At 46.0% G+C, this 25,668-nt stretch overlaps 2 protein-coding genes across 2 annotated transcripts in view; one reads left to right on the top strand and one right to left on the bottom strand.

Moving 5' to 3' along the window:
• Window positions 1–1,015: 1,015 nt before the first annotated feature.
• Window positions 1,016–16,038, top strand: kdm5c (lysine demethylase 5C; the record flags this gene model as incomplete). Its single annotated transcript, XM_080496962.1, has 29 exons — window positions 1,016–1,036; window positions 1,380–1,526; window positions 2,116–2,193; window positions 2,299–2,421; window positions 2,533–2,703; window positions 2,875–3,009; window positions 4,757–4,813; window positions 7,251–7,374; window positions 7,541–7,842; window positions 7,959–8,117; window positions 8,222–8,341; window positions 8,443–8,601; window positions 9,119–9,300; window positions 9,443–9,605; window positions 9,720–9,839; window positions 9,925–10,119; window positions 10,244–10,425; window positions 10,517–10,641; window positions 10,748–10,895; window positions 10,973–11,063; window positions 11,235–11,617; window positions 11,715–11,853; window positions 11,978–12,157; window positions 12,704–12,832; window positions 12,945–13,691; window positions 13,824–13,866; window positions 13,950–14,149; window positions 14,613–14,801; window positions 14,917–16,038. 29 exons carry the CDS (start codon window positions 1,016–1,018, stop codon window positions 14,923–14,925), a joined length of 4,821 nt encoding a protein of 1,606 aa, XP_080353088.1. The 3' UTR covers window positions 14,926–16,038.
• A 1,473-nt stretch (window positions 16,039–17,511) lies between these two features.
• LOC308130560 (PDZ domain-containing protein 4-like) overlaps window positions 17,512–25,668 on the bottom strand; it is a gene marked incomplete at both ends in the record, with an annotated part of 10,841 nt that continues 2,684 nt past the window's right edge. The window contains 7 exons of the mRNA XM_080496963.1: window positions 17,512–19,512; window positions 21,301–21,402; window positions 21,693–21,755; window positions 21,849–21,947; window positions 22,050–22,137; window positions 22,290–22,600; window positions 24,004–24,057. Of these exons, the coding sequence (XP_080353089.1) occupies window positions 17,512–19,512; window positions 21,301–21,402; window positions 21,693–21,755; window positions 21,849–21,947; window positions 22,050–22,137; window positions 22,290–22,600; window positions 24,004–24,057 (2,718 nt within the window). The remainder of the gene's footprint in view (window positions 19,513–21,300; window positions 21,403–21,692; window positions 21,756–21,848; window positions 21,948–22,049; window positions 22,138–22,289; window positions 22,601–24,003; window positions 24,058–25,668) is intronic.

Raw genomic sequence — 25,668 nt, forward strand, 5'->3', positions numbered from 1 at the left:
GTGGTGGTGTCAACAAAATAATGCGTGCGGTTACGTGAAGAACGTGAACGCGCTCGCTCGATTTTGTCGTGTGAGAATGTAGGTTAAGTGGCCTGCGAGCACGTCGTTGCCTTTTGGTTCCTCCATTCCGCCCAGTTGACGCGAGTCAAACTCGTGCTAGTTATCTCAAACCGTAGGAGAGGATCCGTGGAGGCCTCGATGCTAACGCTAGCAGCGTTTAGTGCCTCACCTATCTGGACAATAGACGTCAATATTGACTAGATGGAGATGAATGAATGGCCCATCGGCTAACTCACAACAAATACCCGAACCGGACGTGTTATACTTGTTTGTTTTTTTTGTTTTTTTGTTTTAATTTAATTTAGCTGCCAGCAGCCTTTTGAAGGTAAGGTTAGTTTTATAACCAAGTTCACCAGCAGCTAACATTATTCTGTAAACTCTTTAACTCTACGTGCTATTTAGGTGACATTAATATGACGTTCACATTTAGATGTGTCTTATTTGGCTTCTGGAATCGAGTAAGTGTGTCCTGTCCAGCCTCAGTGTGTGTATGTGTGTGTGTTGTGTGATGCCTCCATGGCCTTCTATACCTTAAGGTCCGTGGCCTCCACGCCATTGTTTGTCTGCAGGCCCGTGAAGAATCAGACAGATGATCTGTAAACACGTCATTAAAGTCTCGTCATTTAATTTAGCTCTTTATATACAACAAGAGAGCATTTAGTCAGTATCCATAAATGTTCGTATATATGCCATTTGGCAGTGTTTGTTTTTCAGATCACTGCAAATGTGCTGTAATAATGTATTCCTGATTATTGCTGTTTGTGTTTAATAGTTTGGTAAATCACTCAAGGTTTGTCCTTTGAGACAATTGCTCTTGAATTGTCAGTATTTCCTGTAGCATGTTTGTTGTTGGGGGAGGGGGGGATTGACAAGGATCACTTTGAGAACAAAACACTCCAGTGTTTTTCCATATGTCGATAATGGATTATTGTGGGAAGTTTTGTATAAATAAAGCATGTGTCTGTCACAGACGCATGTAAAGTAGACAGTAGCAGGGGAAATGATGTGGTATGAGTCAAATTATATAACCTGCACGCTCGGCTCTGTAGGTTACCTTATTCCATTGAATCCGTTTCTCTGTGAACATTTCTTTGCATGACTCATGTTTTGTAAATATTGTGACACAAGTGTGTGTCTTCTCGTGATTCTTATCGGTGCCATGAAAACTCGGTGATCTACAGATATGTGTGAAAAAATGCCGCGGTTGTAATGGTTTCAACACGTCTGTTTACGTTAGACTTTCGGCCATGTTGTCTCAATAGGAATATGTGTTTGATATTGGGTCGACTTGTTTGAACTGTCTATCTCTCCGTCATCAGGGCAATGGAAGGGAAGAGTTTGTGCCTCCTCCGGAGTGTCCAGTGTTCGAGCCAACATGGGAGGAGTTTCAGGATCCTCTGGGCTACATCGCAAAGATACGTCCCATTGCAGAGAAGTCTGGGATCTGCAAAATTCGACCTCCCCAAGTAAATATTTGCTTCTGATTGAATTATGATGAGGAAATGGGACGTGCTCAGTCCTTCCCTGTTTTGTCATGTGCGAGGTAGCCGATTTGACAAAACGTTGCCCTCAGAATTTGTCCATGATGTGTAATTTCTTTGACACATCGTGATTATGTGCAATGTCAACAAAAAACAAAGCATTTGAAATGTAACAGGAGCAAAGGATTGATTCCCACGAGATGAGAATTATTCCACACGGTTAAATATTTATGATTAATGACGATATGAGTATTTCTAATTACACCTGCAGGGAAGACAATAACTAACAACAGAAAGCAGGAATTGGTTTTAAACACAAGCAAAAGAGGCTGTGTTCAGTTGGTGTGCATACTGTAAATAAAATTTGCTTCTCACAAAAGTTAAGAGGTCTGGGTTTTTTTTTTTTTCATTTCCTGTTAGAAGCTCAGCCAAATTCGTAAATCCAACTTAACCTCAGTATCTGACTAATCTCTCATGTCCACATTTAGCGGTTGTCCTTTTAGGAAAGCTTGACATTTAAGATATTAAATGGGGTTTTTCACGTGTTTTGTTTGTTTGGGTTTTTTTTAAACAGGATTGGCAGCCCCCCTTTTCTGTGGAGCTGGATACTTTCCGCTTCACTCCTCGTATCCAGAGGCTTAATGAGCTGGAGGTAACGTATTGTCCCATTGAAATCTTTTACATGTGACATAAAAAAAAAGGTGTCGAAGGGCCAGACTTTGATCATCACGAATGTCCCTCATCTGTTTGATTTCAGGCCGAGACGAGAGTGAAGCTTAACTACCTGGACCGCATTGCCAGGTTTTGGGAGATCCAGGCGTCTTCCTTGAAAATCCCACATATCGAACGACGCATCCTTGATCTTTTCGCCCTGTCAAAGGTGAGAGTTTTACTAACATTGTTTTTCTCTCCGAACATATTTCTTACTTTCCGTGTCATTACTTGCTGACATTTTGTAATTTTTTTTTAAAAAACTGCTCTTCTGTTTCAGGTTGTGACCGATGAAGGAGGGTTTGAGATGGTGTGCAAGGAGCGGCGCTGGGCACGCGTGGCTCAGCGGCTTGGCTACCCTCATGGCAAGAACATCGGTTCTCTGCTGCGCTCGCACTATGAGAGGATCGTCTACCCATTCGAAATGTTCCAGTCTGGTGCCAGCCTGCCGGTATTTATCTCCACGTTTTAGTTTTCCCTTCTTTTCTTTGATGGACGGCACGTAACATAAATCCATCAGGGAAGGGTTAGATATTCAAATTTTGCTTTAGAGTTGTGTATTATTTACAGTATGTATAGATCGGGTGTAAACTTCTTTCTTTTTTTTTTTTTTTATCTGCAGCACTGCAAGCCAAAGCACTATGACGGTGAAGAGGTGGACAAAGAGTATAAACCTCACTCCATTCCCCTGCGACAGTCCGTGCAGCCGTCCAAAATGAGCAATTATGGACGCAGAGCAAACAGATGCCAACCTGACGTGAGTGAGAGCGCCTAACCTCATTGCCATTCAACACATTTGCATATCTACGTGACCGGAAAAACACACACCCTCCCGCACTGAACTGTGCTATGGTCACCTCGGTAGCATTTGTTTGGGATCACGTTTCCCAATGCACAGCACCGCCATCTGAGAATCAGATCAATTTGAGTGAGAGGAAACTTTTTTGTTTTTGTAATCGTACAATAATCTCACTGGTTTGATGCATCTGTTGCAAGAGAAATTTGTTTGTAACAGAGGTGTGAATTTCAATGTGCGACTGAGTTTATCTGCCTCCTACCCATGTAATATCCAAACCGAATGTTTTGGGGTTTTTTTTTTCTTTCTGAGGATCCTCACATCATAATCCATGCTTGAAATGACATTAGATGTTTTTAGCAATATTTTTTTTTTTATTATTATTTCAATGTACACAATCTGAATTAAACTGTAGACATAGACAACATCTTCTTAATGTATTTCTAACACCATACAGTTCAATTGCCACTTCACAGGTTGCCTCAAATATTTAAAAAACCTTTTCATCCTTAACAGCTCGTTGAACCCTCCACTAAACAGCTGTCTGAGAAAAGTTTTTTTTTTTTTTTTTTTTTTAGCGTCGGCCATGCTGCCATGTTATTACCTTTTTCTTTTCAGTTCTCATCAATGCACCCTTGTGCAGCCGTTCCAGTAGAGTGTGGACTATGTGACAGTGCACTCGGCTTGCTTGTTCTCCATCCTGTCATGCTGCTGCTTCTGCTGCTTCTGAACCCAACTTTGCTGCTGTCGCTTTCAGCGCCATGTCCTCTTTTTGTTCTCTCCTGTCCTGCGCTTCCTCCCATCACCCAAGTAGACGCATCACTTCATTTACCCCAAACCGTACCAACAAAAAAAAACTTTGTAGCTCCTTGGTTTGATTTATTTATTTTTCATTTGTCGTGCTGGACTACATCTTTTGATTTGCTTTTACTTAAGTGAACACAGTGTCAGCCGTCTTATGTGACTGACACGATGTGGGTTTTTTTTTTTCCTGCTTTATGAGTCATAACTAAAGCATGTAATGAAAAAAAACATTAAATCCACAGAATTGGGTACACGTTAAAGTGACCAAGACTGTCTTGTACTACAGCTTTTGAAAGGTTAAATCTATTTAGCACCAAGTACTTGATTATATTTAACTTGAGCATACTTGTGTGACTCATTGGTTGCTGGTGAAAATGCATGAAAACAAAATTGCCAGCTGACGCTCACACCTCGCAACCAAAACAGCTTTCCAAACCAAATTTTTTTGTATTCCTCAAACATGTAGAATAGATCAACTGAATCACTTCTTAGATAGTCACAGAAAGGTATTTAGGTCGTTGCTCCATCAACTGGGATTTGGTTTTTTATCAAACGATACACCTTTTTTATTTTTTTTAAATTGTCTCATAACCTCGATGTATCCAAATTTTGTTCATCAAGGCTTCACTTTGAACAAAATAAACTTCAAGTCATTGCGACTATGTCTGAAATATTCCAGCTTGCAACATTTAGCAACCCTTGATTTTATGGAAGCAGTAAATCCAGCCTAAGATGTGACCTTTGTCTCATGATGTGTCCCGGTTATATCTTTCATACAAACTACCGGATGTTTCCCCCCCAGGCTCCTTCCCCTTCTTTTCTCATCTCCTCCCCCCCCCCCCCCCCCCCCCCCCCCCCCCCTCTTGTCTTAGTTTATTGTTGCTGTTATTGTCTCCCCTTGCAGGGTCCAGAGGATCTGGCCCCCCATCCTCTCACCACTGGCTCTCAACTCATCTCTGCGGTACTGCCTCTTGAGCATATGAGCTCACTTTCCGCCCCCACTTCTCTCCTCCTTGCCTCTTCTCCTAGACCTCCATGCTTCCACCCCCCCCCCCCCCTCCTCCTCCCCTCCTTTTTGAAGTTGTCTCAGTGTTTGTTTTTTGTTGTTTTGATTAACCACTCCACATTCCCATTAACATGCGAGCATACGCTTTGCGTTGCTCAGTGCAGGCGCGCCTGCCCGGAATGTGACCATCAACCGTTGCTGTCCCGTCGCCATTAAAAACCTCCAGCGCCATAGCAGTGATAGTTCATGTCACCATTATTTAGTATTTTTTTTTAAAAAGCGTGGATTGATTTTATTCTGATCTGATCTGATCTTTGCTCGTCTTGAAAATGCCCTCAGGCGCTAAAGAAAAACGACAAAGTCGAGTCGATGTCTCGTCCGTATCGATGTACATTTTATTAAGTTGAGCGATGCCTTTTTAAGGAACTTAAAAAAAATTTTTTTTTTTTTATGTCACGGAGGCACTTTCCCGATCTTGTCAGGGCGATTTAGTCTCCAGCTTTCTCACTCATGCTCTTTCTCTGTGGTTGTTCTTGGCTTGTGATGCTCTGTTTCTGGGCTGTCTGTGTGGCTTCACTGTGTCGCCTTGCCATCGCCTCACAACGGCAGCCAACCTTGCAGCTGCATGCGTCTTTTTATTTGGGTGCACTCACATAGAGGGAGCAGCGAGGTTTAAATGAATAAGAACAGTGTTTTAACATTACTATTTGTAATTAAAATTGCCTTTTCTTTTTCTTTCTTTTTTTTTTCTTTTCTTCTTGGTAATCAGAAAAAAAAAATATAATCCTCTTTAAGCACATAAGTGATGTTGGCCTCAAACACGGTTTCGCTCTCTGACCTGGAAAAACGTCGAGGTGAAAAAGTAAAGAAATTTACAATGCAATCTAACTCTGGCCTTTTTTTTTCTTTTTTTTTAACAACCAAACCCATGCAGGGTGTCTGGGGTGACGTGTATTCTGCAAAACATCTTCCCCAATAGGATGTGTGCCGGGCTTAACGCAATACAGTGAATTGTTGTGATGAGATGTTTCTAGCACAGCTGAAGGAAAAACCCTGGATTGATTACGATCTGCTGCAAGGAATACAGTGATCCTGAAGCTCATCACATCCTGCGTCGTGTCCATTTCCTGGAGTTTGGTTGAAGTCTGAAAACGGCACAAACCGAAGAGTTCTACTTTTTTGTTGTGTTTTTGTTTTGTTGTTGTTTCCTGCTTTAGTTGAGGGTTCAAATCCCATAACATTCAGGTAACAAGAAGAACGGCTGCTTTGGTTCAAGCTTAAAGGGTTTATGTTCCGTGTAACAGCGTTGGTTTTGCTAAATCTTCTCGGAGAAGCTGTTGAGGAGCATTTTTTTTTTTTTTTTTACAGCATGGCGTTTCTCCAGGTTTCTGTGGCACTGGCAATGTTATGATATGGAAATGTCGGTTTCCCTGCTGTGGGAGTACAAATTGCAGTTTGACGCCTGTTTGTGCAAGAGTGGATAAAACACTTAATGTCGTGAACGTCGTGGAAAGACCTTGAGACGGGATTGAGTTTGTTTCAATTTTAAAACCAAGATAAAAAAATAAAGAAGCTGCTTTTGTATCCATCTAAGCTTGACTAAATAACCTTTTCAAGTGACAACAGAATCGACTGTGTTATGTTGGCACTATTGACAGCTCATGGTTTTTATTCTGTTTGCAGACTGAAATACACTTATTGCCCCTTTTCATGAGAATACACGGATACTTTGTAAAAGCAAGATTTATCATCTGAATTTCTTGCTCACCTAAAGCGTTAAGCTCACATCATTCTTCCTTTTGTCACTAATAGTGTGACTTTGAAATAGATATTTTTCCCCATATAAAGTCAAGCCAACAATGATGTCATTGCCGTCCTTTGGAATTAAAAGTATTTCATTAAGTGATGTCTTGTATTGTAAAAAATAACGCAGGATTAAAAGCCGGTCTGTCCAGACGTCGGTGGAAAAACTCAACGTGTCTAAATGAAAAGTGCATGTTTGACGGTTTTGTGTTTGTCTACTGAGAATGTAATGCTTTTTTTTTTTTTGTTTGTTTGTTTTTTTAAACCTGCTTATTTTTTTAATTTTTGAAATGAGATACAAAGTCTGATCTTCCGCTAACTCTGAACTATTCCTCACCTATTCTGACTTTGTTTGCATCCGGTGGTGGTTGTGTGTTTTGGTGGTGGGTCTTACTTTTCCGACTTTCACGATGGTATAGGTGAACTTTTCACTACTTTCTAACCTAGCGTAAATCCTTTCTTGTGATGCATTGCTACGCTCTCCTTTTAAATTGTTCGTTCTGCACTGGGCCTCACCCCCTAGCTTTGCTCTATGTGCTTTGCACGGTCGTAGTTCTGTGGGCTCATGCTTTTCTTCTTCCACTGACAGCCTGAACCGACAGAGGAAGACATAGAGAAAAACCCCGAGCTGAAGAAGCTCCAGATTTACGGTGCTGGGCCGAAGATGATGGGACTCGGACTCGTTGCAAGGGACAAAGGCCTCAGGAAGAAAGGTGAGTCTCATTACCTCATTTCAACGTGACGACGTTGAGAAAAGAAATTTGGGAAAGTAAAGTGGCCGATGACTTGAAAGTAAGAGTTTTGAAGTGGCCTGCAGAGTAAATTTCAGAATCTCTCTCTCTGACTGAACATTTCTTGCGCTTTTTCGGTTTTATTTAGATGATCTGCCTCAAACACTTACCATCAAAGAGGACGTGTCTCCTCCTCTTCCTCCTCCTCCTCCTCCTCCTCCTCCTCCTCCTCCTCCTGCTGATACCTCAGTCAAATCGGAGCCAATGGAGCCTCAGGAGAGGCAGGGTGACGGCAGCACGTCCAATCCTCCGATGCCTCCGCTGAGCGTTACGGTGAAGAAGGAAGAGCCGGAGGGGGAAAACAGGAAGCGTATCGACGAGGCCGATCACGACGGACCGTGCACCAAAATGACCATGAGGCTTCGACGAAACCTCAACAACCCGCAGTCTGTAAGTGGTCGTTAACTTGGGAGTTCAACTAAAACTAATTCAGAAATGACTTGATGACTCTTGTGTCTCTCGGTTAATATTATAAACACGTGTGATTTTTTTTTTTCTTTTTAAAGGTGGATAATTTTGTGTGCCGGATGTGTGGCCGGGGAGACGACGACGAGAAACTCCTGCTTTGCGACGGCTGTGATGACAACTATCACACTTTCTGTCTCCTCCCGCCGCTCACCGACCCTCCCAAAGGCAACTGGCGATGTCCCAAGTGTGTGGCAGAAGTAAGCAGAAATCTTTCTCAGTTCCCTTTTTTAAACATTTTTTCAACACCTGTTAACTCAAAAGACTCATTTTGACTATCGATGACCCGTTTTTATCGTTTTAGGAGTGCAAGAAACCCTCTGAAGCGTTTGGCTTTGAACAAGCGACACGAGAGTACTCTTTGCAGAGTTTTGGGGAAATGGCAGATGCCTTCAAAGCAGATTACTTCAACATGCCGGTCCACGTGAGTGCAAAACTCCACAGACACAGACTATTCGTCATAAAGCTCTATTCTGCCTCGGAGTGCTGAGAACGTCTTGGTGGTGTTGTTGTTGTTCTGTGTAGATGGTTCCCACCGAGCTCGTGGAGAGAGAGTTTTGGAGATTAGTCAGTAGTATCGAGGAGGACGTGACTGTAGAGTACGGGGCGGACATACACTCCAAAGAGTTTGGAAGCGGATTCCCAATGAACAATGGCAAGAGGACGCTCACAAAGGAAGAGGAGGTAGGTCTATTGTTTGAATTTGTGTCCCCAAATAGCTTCGTTCTATCAAACTAAAGTTCAATAGAAATAGAAAATTTATATTAATTGAAATTTGTGTGTTTTTTCCCCTCATTTTGTCTTATTGATCATGTAAATATCTACAACTTAAACAATGTCCATCCTCCCACATTTTAATTTTAGTCTCTGTCGTTAGCTTTTTAGAATTTTATTTGTGGCGTATGAGATTGTAAAAAGTATGAATGTCCCTCATATGAAGGGCACTTTCTTAATACAGCTTAATACAACTCCTACTGCACAATGTAGGATCAAGCATGGAAGACACGTTTTAGCACTGAATAAAAAGTTACATATTATTTTATTTGTATTGAAAATTCAGTTGATGGAGTCACCAAATTTCCAAATTTGGTGAATCCGAGCACAAGCGTATAAAAAGCTGCTCGAGGAAAACCGAGTTAATCCCCAATGTGTTTTATCCATCGCTCGTTTTGAAATGGCCGTGGTGTTCTCTGTTTGTCAGGAATATGCCCGCTGCGGTTGGAACTTGAACGTGATGCCTGTGCTGGAGCAGTCACTGCTGTGCCATATTAATGGAGACATCTCTGGGATGAAGGTGCCGTGGCTTTACGTGGGCATGGTGTTCTCGGCTTTCTGCTGGCACATCGAGGATCACTGGAGCTACTCCATCAACTACCTACACTGGTACGGCATGCCGGTTGACTGTCGTTCATCGCCTTTGTCTGAAACGACTGCGGGCTTCACTATCGAGGCCGCGGTGTTGTTGTGTAGGCGTTTTAACTGTGGCTGACACTGGCTTCGCTCGTCGTGCTTCTTCCGCCTTCAGGGGCGAGCCTAAGACCTGGTACGGGGTCCCCTCCGTGGCAGCCGAGCGGCTCGAGGGCGTCATGAAGAAGCTGACGCCGGAGCTGTTTGAATACCAGCCCGACCTCCTGCATCAGCTCGTCACCATCATGAATCCCAACATCCTCATGTCTCACGGCGTTCCGGTCAGTCTCGCACTCGCTCGCGATGGACGGAAGTAAGAATTTAGGTTCGCGGGAGCTTTTTTCCCTTTTTAAGCACGACGTTCCCCCCCCCCCCCCCCCCCCCCCCCCCCGCAGGTTGTACGTACCAACCAGTGCGCCGGCGAGTTTGTCATCACTTTTCCTCGAGCCTACCACAGTGGCTTCAATCAGGGATACAACTTTGCTGAAGCCGTCAACTTCCTCACTGCAGACTGGGTACGTCTCCTCTGTCTCCAGGTGTCGGGTCACCTCATCTTAAAGAAGCGCGATTCATTTTCAACTGTCCCCTCTTGCCTCTCAGCTCCCCGCCGGTCGGTCGTGTATCGAGCACTACCGACGCCTGAGGAGGTATTGCGTGTTCTCCCACGAGGAGCTCACCTGCAAAATGGCCGCTAATCCAGAGAAGCTGGACCTCAACTTGGCGGCGGCGACACATCGGGAAATGTTCATCATCGTTCAGGAGGAGAGAAAGCTGCGTAAAGGCCTGATGGAAAGGGTGGGTGTCGCATGCGGAGCTTGAAATAGTCGACGCGTTATTCATGTGTCGGCTGACGCATTCTGAGAGAGAAAAAAAAACCCGACAACTTTGTTTTTCATACCTCTGTGTGATTTACTCACAGGGCATTACTGAAGCGGAGCGTGAGGCTTTCGAGCTGCTGCCCGATGACGAGAGACAGTGTGACAAATGCAAGACCACATGCTTCCTTTCTGCTTTGGCCTGCTCAAACTGTCCCGAGCGTCTGGTGTGTCTCTATCACACTCAGGATCTGTGCAACTGTCCCACTGATAAACTCTACCTCAGGTATTCATCCCCAATGCAATGCACTACAGTTAATTTAATTAGACTGTCCGAGTCCTTATTAATCCTTTCTGCTTTCCTTTCAATCTCGCAGGTACAGATACACCCTGGATGAGTTGTTGGCCATGTTGCATCGGCTGAAGGTTCGGTCCGAGTCCTTCGACTCGTGGGCCAACCGAGTAAAAGAAGCACTTGAGCAGGAAGAGGGAAACAAGATAGGTAGGAAATCAACCCCAAGTGATTCCCTATTGTTTCATTGATAGAGTTAGACATTGTGCTCAGTTCCAAGGTTTTATTGTTTTTTGTTGTTTTTTTTAAATTCCAGATATTAAAGATTTGGAGACGCTGAAGGGCGAGGCAGTAGAAAAAAAGTTTCCCGACAACGAACTCCTCCGGAAGCTCAACACTGTCCTCAAAGACATCGAACGCTGCAAGCAGACGAGCACCGAACTCCTCAGTGACTCTCCGAAAAGGTGAGGTGGAAGCGCAACGCTTCACTTTTAACTGTAACTGCTCTCTGACATGTACTTATACTGCCGCGTCCTTCCAGTGAAAATAGGAAGACTTTGGCGGAGCTGAAATCCCTGGTTGAGAAGATGCAGAACCTGCCCTGTGTAATGACCCAGTTAGAGGAAGTGCAGGTGAGTCACCAAGTGCTTTATCTCTCTCTCTCTCGCTTCTCTCTTTTCTTTTTCTCCTTTCTGCTGCTCTTGACATCTTTTTTTCCCTTCTTTGTTCATGCTCTCACTTTCTCTTGTATATAATTTCTTGACTATATGTATTGAAATCATTGATGTCCTCTTATATCCCAGGTGGTTTTGCAGACGGTGGAGGCGTACCGGAGCAAGGTTCAGGTACTGGTCAACGAAAAGGACTGGAAGAAGGACTCGCCGCCCCCCGAGGAGCTGCAGACGCTGCTGGAGGAGGGGGCGACGCTGGCGGTGGTGGTGCCCGAGTTCACCCTGCTCCAAGGCCTGAAGGAGCAGGGCCACTGGCTCGCGGACGTGAGGCGCACCCTCGGCAGCGACGGCGGCGAGAGGCAGGAAGTGACGCTGGACGTGCTGAGGAACTTGATGGAGGCCGGCTGCAACGTGCCCCAGAGCGTGTCGGTGGAGACGGCCATGGCGGAGCTGCAGGAGCTGCTCACCATCGCGGAACGTTGGGAAGAGAAAGCGCAGATCTGCCTGGAGCAAAGGTGAGGCCGACGACACGGGCTGTGAAGCATCTGCCGCCGTGGGGGTGTTCTACCCAGTCCGACGTGTTGTGAAGATAATAAACATTTTTTCTTGCAGGCAAAAGCACCCGCTTTCTACCCTGGAGGCAATAGTCAATGAGGCCCAGCTGATTCCAGTCGCACTACCCAACATTCTGGCTCTGCAGGGTTGTCTCACACGAGCTCGGGCCTGGGTGACCGACTTGGAGGAAATACAGGTGAAAGGAGATGTTATCTAATGCTTCTGTGAGGTTTACATCACTGGAATGCTCATTTCGATGTATTTTTTTTGGGTGGGGGAAGAAAAAAAAAAAAGTAAAACACAAGTGTATGCTGTTGTAGAATGGAGAGCATTACCCGTGTCTGGATGACCTGGAGGGCCTGGTGGCTATTGGGAGGGACTTGCCGGTTTTCATGGCAGAGTTGAGGCAGCTGGAGCTGCAGGTGGCCAGCGCACACTCCTGGAGGGACAAGGCCACCAAGACCTTCCTGAAGAAGAGCACCCAGCACAGCCTGCTCGAGGTAGTGTCCCTCCAAACGTAGTTTCCGTTGACACAAAACAAATGGCCACACACGTTTTGATTAACTGGTAAACGATTGGAATAATGAAGTTAAATGCATTTCTAAACGACCAGTAGTGATCATCATATTATCATATTATCCCTCAGTTCATTGTCAAGCATGGCATACAAAGTGTAAATGTGTTGTGTGCGGATGTCATCATTTGAGCTGTTGGTCTGGTCAGAAAACATGAAGGAGCATTAGATTGTTGAATTAATAAATGAATAAATTCATAAAAAGGACCAATGGTTAGTTAAGTGTGAGGATCTATAGTATAACATTAGTACTGGTGTTCCTGTCAGACAAAGTATAATATAATATATTGATGCGACAAAGCACTGCTGCCGTTTTCGGTACGGTTACTTTCTGTGGACTGTAGTCCACAAAATGCTGCAATTTATATAATCAGGAAGCATTATTGCTTAAAATTAAATTGATTAATGGGAAAATGACAGATAAAAAATTTTTTTTTCTATGTTGTGACCTCAATCCCTGGTTCTCCTGCAGGTATTGTGTCCATGTGCGAAGAGGAGGGAGCGGCGAGCCGCTCCGGAGCTGGTGGACGATCCGTTGGACGACTCAGACACTAACACTCTGGGCCTCTCCGCCCAGGACCTGAGGGATCCTGCAGCCATTGTGAGCGCGCCGAGCGAGGCCGTCGGTGGCTCCCCCGTGTGGACGCAGGTCTCTCGTCGCCGCGGAGCGACATGGCGAGCCTCATTTTTTTTTATGTGGTCCTTGTTTTCAGGTGATGGCGTTCAAGGAAGGGGAGCACCAGGAAAAGGAAGCACTACTGAGGTTACAGAAAGTGAACATGTGTAAGTCCGGACTCACTACTGCAAGTCACACGGAGGACAAGGAGAACGGGAGGTGGGACGACCCCATGGAGACGGACACGTCCGTCCACGCCGAGAACTCTGTCAAAGAGAACGGCGACGGCGGCCGCGCCCGCGGCGCCCCGCAGCCGGTGTGCGCGTGCTCCGGGCAGCCGCGCGCCCCGCAGCTCCGCTGCCACCTGTGCAAGGACTGGTTCCACGGCGGCTGCGTCTCCTTCCCGCCCCTGCTGCCGCCCGCCGGGCCGCCAATTAACCCGCTTTGCTGGTGGGACTGGGACGCGCGCTTCCTGTGCCCGCGGTGCCAGCGGTCGCGGCGGCCGCGCCTGGAGACTATCCTGGCGCTGCTGGTCGCCCTGCAGAAGCTGCCCGTCCGCCTGCCCGAGGGAGAGGCGCTGCAGTGCCTCACCGAGAGGGCCATCACCTGGCAGGGCCGGGCCAAGGAGGCGCTGGAGGCGGCCGAGGTGCAGGAGGCTCTCCGGAAGCTGCACGAACTGAAAGACACTCTCCGCCGCGACGCGGAGAAAGACGCGGGGAAAGGGACGCAGGACAGCTCGGTTATTGTTTTGTCGGACTCCGAGGGAGTCGACGGCGACGACGGAGTCATCGATTTAACGGAGGATAACTCACCGAAGAAGAACAAGGAAAGCAATGGCACTCTGGTACGTTTTCGAAATCTACTTTACTGTTGATCGATCAGTCGGCCGCTCGTCTTTTGTGTTGCTATACTTGATCGAAAAGGTGATTCACTGTCTCGCGTTATATAATCCATTATGTCATGTCGTTGCTGGCAGGCCGGATGTGAAAATGGCGTCGGCAAGAAGCCAAACGTTACAGGTAACTGGGCTTGTTCACGGTAACTGTTCACAGCCGGCTTCTGCAGCGTCTCCCTCTGATCACACCGACGTCTTTCCCAGCAGGAGTGGAGTCTCTGCAGCCCCTGCTGCCTCTGCTCAAAGGCCAGGTCGTGGGACTCTCCCCGGCCACCAGGGTGCGACTGGAGGAGCTGCAGCTGGAGGGAGACCTGCTGGAGGTCTCCTTAGACCAGACCACCACCATCCACCGAGTCCTGCAGGCGGCTTCTCCTCCACCCAGGGAAACGCTGCACACACTCATTCAGGTCAGGGGAAAAAAAGAGACGCGTTATTGATTCCTGGTGTTTTCCCCATGTATGCACAAAGGCTTTAAATTGTGTTTCAGGGATTAGTCTGGACCGAACGGAACATTTATTCATTTTCCTGCTTATTGGTTTTTCCTTTTTCTTTTGCTCCTGATGTGATGCGTATTGGAATTAGTAGTGAGAATTAAAATTCTGTAAAAGATCATTTGTGCAGCCAAGTAAGGAATACAATATTTTTTTTTTAGGATGATTAAGTATTTATAGGATTTGTTTATTGAAGGTCCGGACCAAATTTAGTTTAGACGAAATGGCTGTAGTTCATTTCCGGTTTCCATTATCGAAAATAGTCATATAATGTCAATATGAAAGGACTTATTTTTAAAGGTCTTTTGGGGTTTTTTTTTAACAGATCTTTCTGTGAATATCACCGGGTGGTTAATGGTCGTGGTTCTTTGTCTCTCAGATTGAGCTTGAAGAGCAGAGGCGAATGGGCCGCGGACGAGCCAAGGACTCCAAGAGGAAGAGGAAGAGCCACAAAGGCGCCGGCGGCGACGGTGCAGGAGAACGCTCCCTGGACGCCTCGGAGTCAAAGAAGAGCTGCCCGCTCAGCCAAAGCGCTTCTCCTCACGTTCCTGTCCAGACCTATCCAGAGGTGAGCAGCCTCCTTTTTTGTCTGCGTCTAATTCCTGGGAGGGTTCGTGCAGTCGATTTTTTTTTTTTTTTCTTTCTTTTTTTAACTTGCATTCTGATTTTTCTTCTCGAAACAGATTTTGTGATGCACTCAAACGTTGGAGCTCTGTTGAAGCGGAGGAAACGAAGAGACGGAGCTTTCTGTGCCAGAAGACAGTGTCAACTTCTAGAAAGATGCAGGACATCCCACCCCCCCACCACCTCCCCCTCCCCTCTCATGCTTCATCCATGTATCCAGACAATAACGGGGCGACGACTCCTCTGCTACACTCCGCCACTCTCATCCGCTCGTCTTTTATTTTACTTTGTTTTAATTTTTTTTTACATTTTCAGACTTGAACTTTGCGCCCCACCCCCACCCCCCCCCATCCGATCCATTTCCCCCGTGAACATATAAAGACTGTGTTGGATCGCTGTGAGACTTGTAGGAGCGTCTTTGGTCTAGCGTCGTCTCTGAGGTCAGTCAGTATGCTTTGTTATCCAAACTGTATTAAATGCTAGTTGAGCCGGAGCCCGTTGGGGAGGCCGGCAGTTGCAGTTTTCTGTTGATCTCTCTCTCTCCTCTCTTCTCTCTCTCCTCTCTCTTCTCTCTTCTCTCTCTCCTCTCTCTCTCTCCTCTCTCTCGTTGAAGTTGGATAAGCTATGAGTGTGTTTAGACAGTTCTGTGGGCATGATTCTCGACTCTGAGGAAGAGCAGAGGCCGTCGGCCTGCCGATCCGAGACGACGCCACCGTGGTTACATTTGTATTTTTTAACTTTTAGTTGTATTAAATCTTGTGTTCGATGCCGTTTTGAGGGGACGCGCATTTTGAAGAAACGGAGTGAAATTTGGGAAGTATTGAAAAAAACAGGACTTCATGTTTTTGGTGCTACTTTCCCAAAATGGATATCTGTACCTCTCTGCTTAGTTTTTCCTCCTCTTCTATTCCTTTAATGCCTTTTATTTTATTTTCTAGCACCTTTCACCTCATTTCCCTTCACTCACTCTGTTTGCAAAATATGGTAACTTCACTGTAACTCACTTTGTCTCATTTTGATTTTGTTTTCCGGGTTCAAAAGGTTATATTATTATTATTATTATTATTGATATTGCAGACACACAGTTGTCGTGAGTTTGTGTATAAACTTTTCATTTTACTGTTGCCTTTGTTTCTTTTCACTCTTGTTAGAAAAAAATAAAGGTTTAGAATTGTTTAGGATACGCCGACTCGTTTTTCTCCCCTTTCAATGACTCCCGAGACGTCGTGTTCATGATCACAGCATTTATTTAGAAAAAGTTTTCACTGTAAAATGGCAGACACTGGACATCACGATATTGCACAAACAAACACACCATGTAGTTTCTTTAATTCTATGCTAAGGTTCTGAACAAAGTCATAGACACGTCCACAATTACAGAATGTCAAAGGCCTTCAATCTTAACATGTAAAACATCGTTTCGGGCTTAATATTAAACATGCATCTAAGCCAAATGAAGAAGAAAAAAAAAAATCTGCTTTTTGTTTAAGAGGTTTTTGTTGTTTGTTTTCTTTTAAATACAAATGAGTCATCCCTCACTTGGCTTTAAACGTCACCATAGGAAGCACAGAAGAAGTGAAAACAGTTGCTGGGGAGCCAGTTAACAGATTTTTCTGTTAGTAAGAACAATCATTGGCCTTAAAAAAGAAACGTAAGACTCGTCTGCGTCCAATATCACATTGCCCAAAATTGTCCTTTTTTCTGAGAAAATCACTGAAAGGTCAAACAGCAACTCCGATGTTTTGTCATGTAAAATGTGCCCTTGTGGAGGAAAATGTGATTTATTTTTTTTCTGTGCTTGAGATGTTTAAGAAAAAAAAACAAAAAACCCCAACAATATTTCAGTCTTTTTCTGTTGCTTGGAAAATTGTGCTATAAAGTCAAGTCTGCCTGAAGAAAAGGCACCAGCTCAGCTGCTCATGATAAAGCATTAGAAAAAAAAAAAAAAAAAGCATCTATGGTCTGGCAATGATGCTGCCGTTTCCTCGTGGGGAAAGCAAAGCAGCGTCTGTACATAAAGGCTGCAAGAATAAGTGTGTGGAGCGGCGACAGCCGCCACGCGACAATCATTCAAAGACGTATTCAAGTCCTTTGTGAACAGGACGAGTACAGTTTTATGGCACAAGAGTGACTGTTTTCCTGTTTTCACAACAGCGTGGCTCATTTGTGATCACAGAAATGTAATGGAGGCCCTCGCAGGTTCTTCTCCCCCATCGTGAGCTGCCTTTCATCCGCGATAGAGCAGGCGTGGCGCCACACAGCACCTCTACAAAACGTGGGGAGGCAAAGGTGGCTGTGATTGTTTTTTTTTTTGTAAAAAACAAAAATGCAAATCATGCTAGTCTGTGCTCTTTCCTGTCTGATGTACAATTCAGTATAATCAAAACAAACAGCATTTATTCTTTTCGAAACTTCAATCTGATATGATAAACATGTTTTCGAGACGCCTCGAGAGGCAAAGTATGGCCGTCTCAGTCGTACGTGTCGCTGTTTCTGGGTGTGTAAGTCAATATTGCCTTGCTGAGTTTGTGTTCAAACAAAAATACTTGTGCTTAGGGGGGGAAACTGAAGCAGCTTGTGCTCACCGCGCAACCTCCACCAAAACACTTGGGCTCTTTCTGGCGACTGTGTTCTGCACGATCTCCCGTCACGTCTTAAACTGTGGTGACGGACAGTAGCGGGTTGTAGACTTTCTTCCCGTCGGCGGACCTGGTCCCGTGGGCCAGCAGCTCCTGTATCGTGATCCAGTTGTCCAGGATTCTGCGACTGCGCTTCTTCATGCTCCTGCGGTGACACAGCTCCAGGATGGAGGCGGGTTCCTGCTGCTGGGTCGTCCCCTGCTCCCCTCCGCCGCCGCCGCCTCCGGCCTGGTCCCGCTCGCGCTCTCTCAGGAAGTCGAGGCGGCTCTGCATCATGAACTCCCTGCGCCGCCGCTGCTCCCGGGCCTTTAGCAGCTGCTGCTTGCGCTCCTCTTTGCTCCAGTAGCGTCCCATCTTCATCTCGCTGACGGCGTCGTCGTCCGTGGTCATGCCGCTGCGCTCCTCTCTGATCTTCATGGCCCGGGCCTTCAGGAGGCGATCCCTCACGGGCCGCTTGGCCACGTAGCGAGAGCCGTCGCTGCGAATCTTCACCTTCCACTCCATGCGAGGAGAGGCGGGCATCAGTGGAGGGGACAGGGGTAAAGGTAAAGAACCTGAAGCCTGAGAGACGTCCTTACAGGTGCTACCCAGACTCATCGGGCTGTCGTCGCCCTCCGCCTCGTTTCTGAAGCCACCCAACCGCTCCGAGGTGGAGGGAGACCTCAGCTGCATGCAGCTCAGGAAGCGTTGAGGAGGCTGCGCCTCGTGACGCCGGGACAGATAGGGACTGTTTTCTGCGCTGCGTCCGCCGGCCCTCTCGACTGTCCCGCTGGATTTTGGGTTACGTCTCACGCCCCCATCTGAGCCCCTCCTGGCTCCAACGTCCCGGGACAGAGAGCGAACCTTCGCCCCGGGGCTGGACATTTTCGCCTCAGTGGCTCTCCTGTGACTGTGGGGAGAGTAGGGTTGATTTAAGTTGGCTTGTGTCCCGTCTCCCCGCTCAGACTTGGTTCCTCTCTCCCTCTGTCGAGTGGAGGCCGGAAGCTGCAAACCTGCGGGGAGAAGAGAGTCGGATCCCTCTAGACTCTGAGTGGAATTTGAAGGGTATTGCTCGTTGACCAGTGGGGTGCTCCTGCAACTTTCCCCTCCGGTGTTGTAGGCACTCGTGCTGTCCTTGTCTGAGCGCTCCCTCTCTGGGAGCTCATTGATGTCTGACAACGCATTTTGGCGCGCCTCCTCGCCACCCAAAATGCCGTTCATATCCAGCCGTCCAGCTCCCACGCTTGCGCCGTTCTTGTCCTCGAGGGGCCAAGCCTTGAGGCAGCGCTCTCTCAGCTGCTGCATCTTCTGTGCCCTCAAAATGTTCCGGCACTTGAACTCCAAGTGGCGCAGCTCCTCTTCCAGGAGGGCCATCTCGTGCTGACTCAGGCTCTCGTTCCGGTTCACGTCCAGCGAGATGCCTCCCTCCTCTTGTTCCGCCCCTTGACCTTCAATCAGGGCACTACTGTTCTTCTCGTAGTAGCACTTGATTTCTAGGAGCTCTTTGTACCGCTCACATTCATCCTCTGTCAGTCCGGGCATCATCATCCTCACCGGGTCTGCAGTGTAGGCCCTCTCCAATCGCTCCATTTGCTCCAGGCCGCCCCCACTCATGCAGTCCAGTCCAAGGAGGGAGTCGGTACTAAACTGAAGGTCCTGCGAGTGCAGCAAGGGTGGGGTTTCCCCTCTGCTCGCCAAGAACTTGCGCATACTGCCGGGTGTGTTGGTGGCGTTGGTATTGGAGGCACTCGTGTGGTCGTCTCCCAGAAGGTCGTGCTCCGAGGTGTCCTCGTAGCGCGTGCTTTCGTCGGTTCGGCCAACCCCACTGTCCAACTCCTGGCTGTTGCTGAGCACCGTCTGGAGCAAGTCTGGCGAATCCCTGTTCAGCGAGTGTCCGTGGCCACGCAGGACCCCCCCGCCAGCCGGCCCGGCACTCAGAATGGAGTGGCTGTTCATCCCTCTATGGCCGCTGCCCAGGTGGACCGCATTGTCCAGAGGCTCCAGGTCCAGCTCTTCCGGATCCATCTGGTTTTCATTCTGGCAGGTAAACAGAAAAGGACTTTAACTGAAGGGCCAAAGACGGGTAAGATGAAGGTGTTGCTACTTGTAGAACTTAAAAATTGTCAATGGGGAAAAAGATGCAAACAAAACAACAGTGTGTCAAATTGTAACTTGAATCCCCAGAAGTACAGAGGAATTATAACGTTGGCACAACAAATACAGAAAGGTCCTTCTTCATGGACTGCTCTCACAAACTACTGATAACTTTTTGACGAGCTGTAAAGTGTTTCTGAAGTGAATTCCTGAACATTTCTATACATTATTTAAAAGTATCGATACTGAAATACATTTCGTCAGGCTTGACTGTTGCTCATTGCTGATCATTTTCCTTTTAGTTCTCTTTTCTGTCACTAGGAGGCGCCAACGGCCTGTGAGAATTTGTTCGCTATTGCAGTTTGTCTGGTTCAAAATGCACTTAGTTGCCATTGATTAATTCCTCTGTTGAGAAAACAGAAAACAAACCAGACCTATAAGAAATACATTTCATGATGAAAAAGTAAATTTTCAATTATTGAATGTTAAGTATCGTGATGAATCCCCCATGCAGGTGGAACAAATCCTTCCCATTTCATCAAATAAAGACTGCTTCTCATCTGCCCACTTTGCAGTTGGCTTTCCCTCGTAATGCAAATACTTGGACATGAATTAGTAAATGATTCTCTCCTCCACCTCTCCCTCTTTGCAAATGAGGCCTAATTGGTTTTCATTTGAATGTGGGTTGCATGCAGGCCACGAGACAAGCTTATTGATTATCTTCATTCTTATTCCTTGACAACTCCTCCAGTTCTCGCCGAGTTTCTCCCAGAAGACAACAGATCAGGCTTTAATCTCTGCTTGTGCATCTCCCTTCTGACGATTCTCCGCTCTCGCTTGAATCTTAATGTGGGGCAACGCCTCTGCAATATAAATCCTGGGTGCCTGTTGCAGGTGAGACTGCCGTTCGTCTATTCCAACGCAAGGACGTATTTAAACAGGTGTGTGTGTGTGTGTGTGTGTGTGTGTGTGTGTGTGTGTGTGTGTGTGTGTGTGTGTGTGTGTGTGTGTGTGTGTGTGTGTGTGTGTGTGTGTGTGTGTGTGTGTGTGTGTGTGTGTGTGTGTGTGTGTGTGTGTGTGTGACCATTTTAATGAGTACCTTTTAAACCTGCCCCATGGCTCAGCCAGCATACAAATCTTTGCTCTCCCTCAGACGCTGTTTCCATCTGCAGTACTTTTTCTTTTTTTTGTCCCCCTTTGCAATAGCATGCAATGAAAAATCTATTTTATTGGCTCGACATGTACCAGGCGGTTTATTTACAAGGATTCTGGCAGGAGTGTGTTATTGAGGGGTGTCTTATGTGTGTCACCGTGCCCTCATATCTGCTGGAAGAGTGACCTTGAGGGGAAACAAAGTGGTGCCACGTTAGCGCCGGGAGCGAAAGCCCTATTTGTCTTTGTCTCTCGCTCTCCTTTCCTGTTATCTGTGCTCTCGTCATGTTGCTGCACCTCTTTACTTTTCCTGTCTCTTTAACCAAGTCGGCCTGCAGCACGGGACAGAGGCAGAGCATCACACTCCTCCCCATGTCCCAATTTCTTTTCTATCTCCTCTCGCCTTACAATCCCATCATGACAAGTCAACAGAGATGTTTACCCATGTCCGAACACTTACTCTCTGTTCCATACAAAGGGGGAGGGGTTCAGATTGAGAATGATGCTTTTTTGCAAGCGGAGTGTTGAGGCCAGATCTTGCAGAACTCTCCCCAAAGGCCGCATATCCAATTTCCTCACCTCTATCTCGGGTCGTGCGAGAAGCAGGGAGACATTAGTGCTGTCCTCTCGGGTGAGAATGGCCACCGCCTCCTCTCTGTTCTGGATGTCCACCCCGTTTATCTGAGACGAGAAGAAGAGAATCACCTCCAGCTGATGTCGGATAACGTGGGACCCTTTACACCTCCGCGAGATTCAATTACAGTGCACACTTGAGGAAAAATGGGCAAAAATGTCAATGGGGAGGGTAATGTTATTCAAAAGGGATTCATAATACGTGGATGAGTTGAGGTCTTTTCCCCTTTAAATCGTGCCGGAGTGAAGCTCTGTGGATTGCAGGTTATCTACAGATTGATGGTTGTAGCATAGAGAAGGCGTGTCGCTGCCAGTTACTGGTCTGAGGAAACCTCTACCTGCAGTATTCTGTCTCCCTTCCTGATGCGACCGTCCACTGCAGCAATGCTGTGCGGATTCACCTTGGAGAAGTAAAAAAAAAAAACGTGTGTTGAAAAGATTTCGAGAGGTTTGCTGGGGCGTGAGGTTGTGTATTTCGTGACGCGGCCTCCAACCTCCCCCACGTAGATCCCGAGGTCCTCCTCATCATCGGTTCTGTAGCACACCGTCAGGCCCAGCTTATCTTGCTGTCGGGACTTGTACAACTCCACCTCCTGGTGCCGAGAGAGAAGAGGGTGGACGATGTCAGACTTGAGGAGTGGAGGTGCGGGTTTTCCTGCAGCAGAGCTGTCCAGGTCTTCAATTAACCGCCTCACCTCATATTCCAGCTCGTCCTGCCTGTCCACCTCATGCTGAGTGATGTCGAAGTAGTCGGTGGGGTCGTAGTATACCGGCTCCACGAAGCTGAGGGTGAGAACATTCGGGGGGGGGGGGGGGGGGGGGGGGAATAACATTTCAGTAATTGGAGCCGCTGCCGACTTCAAATGCGCGAACAGAACGGCCCCGGTCTGACAGCTGAACACGCTGCAGAGGCCTATTAGACGATTCCCACTCACAGTTCGTTGAACAGATACGGCTCCAGTAGAGGAGGGAGTGGAGGGGATGGCGGCGGGTCGGGCGGGGGCGGAGCTCCGCAGGGATGCTGGCTGCTTTTGCCCAGAGTCAACATATGCTGGAAGCTGATGTCCGTTTGGGTGCAGCTGTCCACGCAGTCGGCCATGCCCATGGTCACTGGCAGTTGGCCTCCGGGAGCTCCTGCGAGGCCGGCTCGTCTGCGGGCCCCCCGCCTCAGTATGTTGGACAGCACGGGGTCCCGTATGTCCAGGGTGGGATCCCCGGAGAGGCGGGAGAGCTCCTTCCCATTCACCTGGAGAAACACAGGAGGCGCTATCATCGAACGGGCAGAGTAATAACTGTGAATCTGGGAAATGGGTTTAAATTCATGATTCTTTACGTTGAGCTAAGAGTGTAAGTATTGATATATATGCTAGTTTCAGGGTGAGTGATTTCCTTCAGCCTTTTTATTCCTGTTCTGACATTGTTCAGAGGCTTGCATTCTTTGAATAAAACATAACACTAGACTTTTTGTAATGTGATGATTTTTTTTTTTTAAAGTGGAGTAATTGAGCATTGGGCTCATATAATAGTTATTGTCTGTGCATAGAATCACAGGTAAGATTCACTAATATCTCTATATTTTTAATACGAGTCTCTCACAGATAAAAACATTAAAGAACCGCCAGATTTTGACATTTGAAACTCGTAGTAAACATTCAAACTCACTTCGCAATAGGCACTTTTATGTTCTATTCAATTTAATTCCACTTTCTGTAGATCCTCTTTATCTTATTTTTCTATTTTGTTTATAAACTTATCTGCTTATTGCTCCTCGGTGTGTACGAAAGTGTGTGTGGTTAGTTTAACTTTACTTGGCTAATTGTTGCTGTGGCTATTCTTGTTTTACTTGGCATAAAAATTATTTTTTTTTTTTCACTTTTGTGTCTAATTTTCCACCTGATTGTTTTCGCCTGTTTTTGCATGATTTTGTGAGTTCGCAAGATAAGGAGTATTTTTATTTTTTTTTAAGTGTGACTTTGCCTTGTTAAAGAACAAAAAAATATTTAATTAACACTTTAAATTTGATTTGTTACTGTCATTTTAGTTTCAGCACTTTATTTTGAAATGTGAGGAATGATTTTTTTTTTCCGTTGCAGTTTGAATTACTTTATTGATCTTTTTGGGGAGATAAACACTGCATTGAAGCTAATGTATACTTAACTACACATACAAGAAGCTGTGGGCCGATTCAAGTGGGGGCTTCAGGGGCCTCCATCGAGGGCCCAGTGTTGTGCTTTATATATAGTGATGATCTCAAACGACACAACATGAACATGAGAAAGTGAAATAAAAAAATTAAAAAAGGTGGATGAACTAAAAGTGAGCTAAAAGGTTGGTTACAAGAGGAAAAACATTCGGGCATCAGACAGAAGTCAAGGTTAGTTTACAGAGGTGAACAGAGGAGGTGAAGGGGGGGCGGGCGGGGGAGGGGGGGGGGACTACAGCTACACACACCTAAAATAAAGATAGATGAGCTGTTAGTCAACAGAAAAATGCATTTGAGCCGACAGTGTGAGCACGTCACACAGTTAGTAGTGTTTCAACAGGCACACAGCAACCAATATAAAAAAAAAAAAAAAAAGAAGGACTATTTATATAAAACGTTCTGACACAAAACAGCAGGCAGTGGAACAGAAAGCCAAATACTGAGACCTTTAATCGACCGTCAGCGTCAAAAGAGCACAGCATGTTGCTCATGTGACCCTTCTGTGGAGAGAGAGAAAGAAAGAAAAGAAAAAGCAGAAAAATAGTCGCGTTAGAAAGTAATTACAGCTGTGAACAGCTGGTTAATGGAAACAAGCTTTTTCTTAGAGCCTTCTTCTTCTTTTTTTCACCAAAAAAAAAAAAAAAATGCAAAAGCAAGAGCTGAAAAAATGAGTTTCTCTGGTGGATTAGTCTCGTGTCAAGTCTGGTCCTGCTCATGCAAAACACAGTTATTTTTCCTTTGTGCAAGTTTGAAGTGGCTCCTCTCTGCAAAATATATTTATACACGAGAGCATATTTATATTCTAGTGAAACGAGTCTCACTTCTACGCTTTGTAGAGGACGAGGAACTTTGATTAAAACTCCTATGAGGTCACACACGCTGGAAGAAATCGGTTTTATCCGAGAGAAATAAAACACCTCTTCCACAAAATTGGTTTTGTGTAAAAAAAAAAAAAAACACATCCACTTGTTTTTTTTCTGCTTTTGCATTCGAAGATCACCGAAACAGGCGCGAAATTCACTGTTGTGAATGTCGTTTTAGTCCTGACTCCACGTGCCTTCTCTCCTTCAGAAGCTGAGAGACGAGGGCATTAAAAATTAAAATCGGGAGGAAGAATCAAAATTGATGCATTGTATTTATTATTATTTGAAGGTGACCGAACCGCAACACGTCAAACCAAGAAAGACTTCCCGCAAAGCACATCAGAAAAGACAGCTCCATTCAGTATTTATACCCGTTTCGCATTTGGCAACATGGAACTGAAAACATACAGCATTTTTTACTTTTATCTCAGCAGCTCGTCTTCAAACCAAGTGATACGCCCGTCATCCTCAGAGGCTTTGTGTTTGGTGCTATATTAGTAGTCAAGCAAGCAATTCTCACACAATAAACTGCTTATAAAGATTAAACCTGCTAATCGCTGCAAAGCCATTGTATCAAAGTAACAACGTGTTAACATGCTGCTGTGGAGAGCTGCCGTCACGAATGAAGTGTTCGTGCGCAACACAAGAAATCTATAGAGGCTGAGGAAGTGAGTGAAATTTCTTTAAGTCGGTATTGAGAACTTAGACGTGTGTCTTCTTTGGGCTTCACGTTGAACGTAAAGATGCATTCATGGAGCCCAGAAAGTCAGCTTTTGAGTCGGAAGCAAGAAAATAATCAACTACATGTCAAGAAACCAGAAAAAAAAATTATTAACACACATATAGACCAACCCATGGATGAAATATATATTACAATGTAAAGTCAATGGTGTTTATACGCTTTGTCACATTTGATAACTACTGTTATAAGTCTGACTTTTTTTTCCCACTGCGTCATTAGAATATAAATATATTGTATGGGGCCACACAGTGGCGCGGTGGTTGTGTGTCTGGAATTTGTACGTTCTCGTCGTGTGTGTGTGTGTGTGTGTGTGTGTGTGTGTGTAGGTTTCCCCCAGTTACTCTGATTTCCTCCCAACGTGACCTTATTGGAGACTAAATTGCCTTTGGTGTGAGTATTTGTCTGTCAAGTTGGATTACCAAAGCTCTCAGATGCACAATTCCCATTTAGAGCAACTTTCCCACTCTGATATTGGAATGTTCCCACTTCCTGGTTACTTGTTAGTG

This window comes from Blennius ocellaris, assembly GCF_963422515.1.
Source record: "Blennius ocellaris genome assembly, chromosome: 5".
NCBI lineage: Eukaryota > Metazoa > Chordata > Actinopteri > Blenniiformes > Blenniidae > Blennius > Blennius ocellaris.